The sequence below is a fragment of the Physella acuta genome, unplaced genomic scaffold, assembly GCF_028476545.2.
Source record: "Physella acuta isolate Inbredline_101_S28 unplaced genomic scaffold, ASM2847654v3 ptg002537l, whole genome shotgun sequence".
NCBI lineage: Eukaryota > Metazoa > Mollusca > Gastropoda > Physidae > Physella > Physella acuta.
In genome coordinates this window covers 1-3,755 of record NW_026734004.1, presented here as the reverse complement: position 1 = coordinate 3,755, position 3,755 = coordinate 1, and the positions used below count along the sequence as shown (strand labels likewise).

Genomic DNA, 3,755 nt, shown 5'->3' with positions numbered 1-3,755 from the left:
AGCGTTCAGGTAACTTGACTCGTGTATGCTAAACACACCAGCCTCCCGCGGTTCTAGCTGGACTTTATAAATAGACGTCCCAATATCTGAAATAGGATCGTATTGTGCAACGGGAAACTGTATCGTCTAGTATAAATTAAATTTGTATAATATACATACAATAAAATACTTTAAAATTTTAAAGCTTTTAAATGCACAGAAATTCGTAAGGAAAAACAATTCCATTATACAAACAAACACAAAAGCAAACACAAACATGAACACAAACACGATGCAAACACAAATTAAGCGCTAATACAAATGCAAACCTAAACGCAAATAATAGCGCAGACCATAAACACAAACTTAAATGCAAACATAAAAGCATAGCGCTTATAATATATCGCACTCTTTAAAACAAACATTTGCGCTATAACGCTCACACGATAGCCCAGGGCGCCAAAATCGAGCCTGTCTAACATTACTTTTTTAATATACAAAAGTATGACGTAACACGATCTCAACCTCCCCTAACCCTCATCACGCGTCACAACATTACGGATTTACTCCTCCCTCCCCCCCCCCCCCCCTACGAGTGCGACGTTATTTATGCTAGACCCTTTAGTAAAAACAGTCCGTATAGTATTTTTTCTTTCACAAACAAAACAAGGTCGGAGTCACGTTGAGTTCAGTTTTTTTAATATGTAGGCCTATTGTAATAGCCTATAGCATACGTATTGCAGGAACAGCTATTTGACATTGATTGTGACGTTATTTTTCCCCCCAAACAGTACCAAACACGTACTTGGGGTCATGGTGAGGTCACAAGAGCCATCATTGTTACAATGAGGGGCGGGTTGGTCTAGTCCTCATTGTCACCTTTTGCAAGGATTTCATTAGTAATTTGAGATTGCAAAATCAAATAGAATCAGAGAGAAACTGTTGATTCAGGTGGGTTAAAATACCGATAGATAAATTAGGCTATATCGTTAGCTAGATAACCAGATGTTTCATTTGAAGAACTGCATTATTTTAGATTACTTTCCCCTGTTTTTGATAACAGCGGAAAATTTGGAATTAGAAAAAACACAAAATAAAAATTGTGTTCTGAAAAATTCGGAAATTCGCAGAAATTCTGAATCTTGACCTACATTAAATCTTAATCTAGCACCGTCAGGCCTAGCGCAATCGACCAACTAAAAAGAACCGCATATTCGATTGTCCGTTTAACCGAAGTACTGTAGTTCTCGATTTAAATACAAATATGCGGAATGTCGGCAGTTACCGTAGAGGTCAGTTCCATTGTTTTTTCTAGTTTTGAAAACTTCGTAAAAAATCTGCAAAAATCGAAAATCGGCGGGAAAAAATCGGCGAAAATGAAATCAGCGGCGGAAAAGGAAAAATCGGATTTCCAGTAAAAATCGGAAAAGTGGCATCCCTGTTGTAAGTTTTAAGTGGTCGTCGCTCACTTGTCAATGCAGATATTCGCTGACTGTCAAGAAATTGAATTCGTTCCCCTTTTAGGGTAGACAATCAGTACATAAGTATCTTCACTTACCTTTAAAAAATGAGTCATGTCCCTTTTCAAAATCACATTCACGAGTACTAAGTAGCTAGTCATTGAGTTCTACCCTACAACAAACTGATCTCATTCACGTCGAATCAACGACCTTTGTTACATATTTTACCTAAGGGCTTAAGTCAAACTGCATAAAACTTGCAAACCTATTCGTCCGAATATTGCCAATCGCTGATCTAATTGGCGATGGCATTGATATTGTTTCAATATTTCAATAATACTTTTATAACAACATTCTTCAATTTCAAAGTTTATTCAAGATTAAAATACAGTCACAAATTGTTAATATTCTTTTTTTTTTTGTTTTTTGTTTGCATAAAGCACTTGTTAATATCACAGCAAATTTATTAAGATATTTCAACATTTGACAACAACTTAAATATTTTGGGGGCCAAACAAACTTCCCAACTATGTGTCAATTCAGTTTGGTACAAAAACAAATGATGCGCCCTTTTACACAGGTTGAGAAACTGGTTGGCTGGGTTGGTCAACTGGTTGCCTGGGTTGGTCAACTGGTTGCCTGGGCAGCCGCCTTAGCAAACGGGTTGTTGTTGGCCTGACTGTAGGAGGTGGGTGGCACAGCGGTGGGGAAGTAGGCCGGAGGAGGAGACATAGCTGGGGGGACGGGTTGGTAAGGGGGCGGTGGTTGGATGGGTCCGCTGGAGTAGTAGGCGGGGGGAGGGGCGGGGTAGGTGGTGTAGGTGGTCATGGGGTAGCTGGTTTTATCTGAAAAACATTCAGTAAAAATTTTCAATTGCTTTCAGACTAAAGTAAAATAAAATAGTATTTTAACTAAATTAGAAGACCCGGTTACCCTTGGGATAACGGTCACTCTGCACACCAACACTCAGCTCGTTTACCTGCTTTAACACCCTTCCATACCCACACTCCCAAACTCAAACGACCACACCCAACCACCACACACATAAATCTATACATACATAAAAACACACACACACAGGCGTAGCGAGGGGGGGGAGTGCGGACCGCACCGGGTGACACCATTTAGGGGGGGGGGGGGTGACACCAAGGCAACAAATAGTAAAATATATAGAGAAAAATTTGAGGGGAGGGGGTGCAAATCGTAACTTCGAGGGGGGGGGGGAGGGGATGCAAATCGAAAATTGAAAGTTTGTCCCCGGGAAGAGTCGCTTCGCCTCTGGGGGGGGGGGGGGGGGGTGACACCATTAAGTGTCGCACCGGGTGACACCCGACCTCGCTACGCCACTGCACACACACACACACACACACATATATATATATATATATATATATATATATATATATATATATATATATATATATATATATATATATTTATTTATTTATTTATTTATTTATTTATATATATATATATATATATATATATATATATATATATGTATATATATATATATATATATATATATATATATATATATATATATATATATATATATATATATATATATATATATATATATATATATATATATATATATATATATATATATATATATATATATATATATACATGTATGCATTTATGGATGTATGCATCTACTTATTTATTCATTTATGCATTTTTGTACTTATGTATTATATATTTATTTATGTATATTTTAGCTATCTATTTTATTGAGTTTTTGATGGATTGATTAATTAATTGATTGATTTACTTTATTATGGTGGTCATTATTTAAAAGATTTCGAAGTTTTAACACCCCCCCCCCCCCCCACCCGGTAATTGGGTTCCATTTAATGAAGAAGAAACTCAGTTAAAGTATTTGTTATTCGATTGCATTGCAAATGCGGGTTTTAGTATTTAATAAAGAACGTTTAAGAAAATAATAAAACTTTATTTAAATGTTTAGCATTGCAAGGCCTGCAACAACATGTTGCCCAATTCCTTCGTTGGACTAAAGGCCTTAGAAAATGGAGATATGGAGGGGGGAGGGGAGTTAAAACTAGGCGCTTGAGGAAAGACGTTTAGAAGGGGTGGGGCTCTAGACAATTTATGTTTGTGAAAGTTATAAATAGATACAATTCTTGTAGCAATAGATTCATTAAAATCTAGTTTTATAACAATTGAAAGCTTGTTATTATACGTTTTTTAATAAATACTATATTTTCTACATCTTAGTATAAATCGTTTGTAAAAATGAAGAATATATTCGATACTGAGGTTTTAGAAGCACTTGCTACATACGGTCGTAAA

The 3,755-nt window shown here is 36.4% G+C and overlaps 1 protein-coding gene across 1 annotated transcript; it reads right to left on the bottom strand.

The window, feature by feature from the left end:
• Positions 1-1,837: 1,837 nt before the first annotated feature.
• LOC131933514 (cysteine and tyrosine-rich protein 1) lies at positions 1,838-2,284 on the bottom strand (the record flags this gene model as incomplete). Its single annotated transcript, XM_059290261.1, is given in 1 exon segment — positions 1,838-2,284. A coding segment is annotated over 1 exon segment (218 nt), but the record flags the coding sequence as incomplete, so codon positions are not given.
• Positions 2,285-3,755: the final 1,471 nt, after the last annotated feature.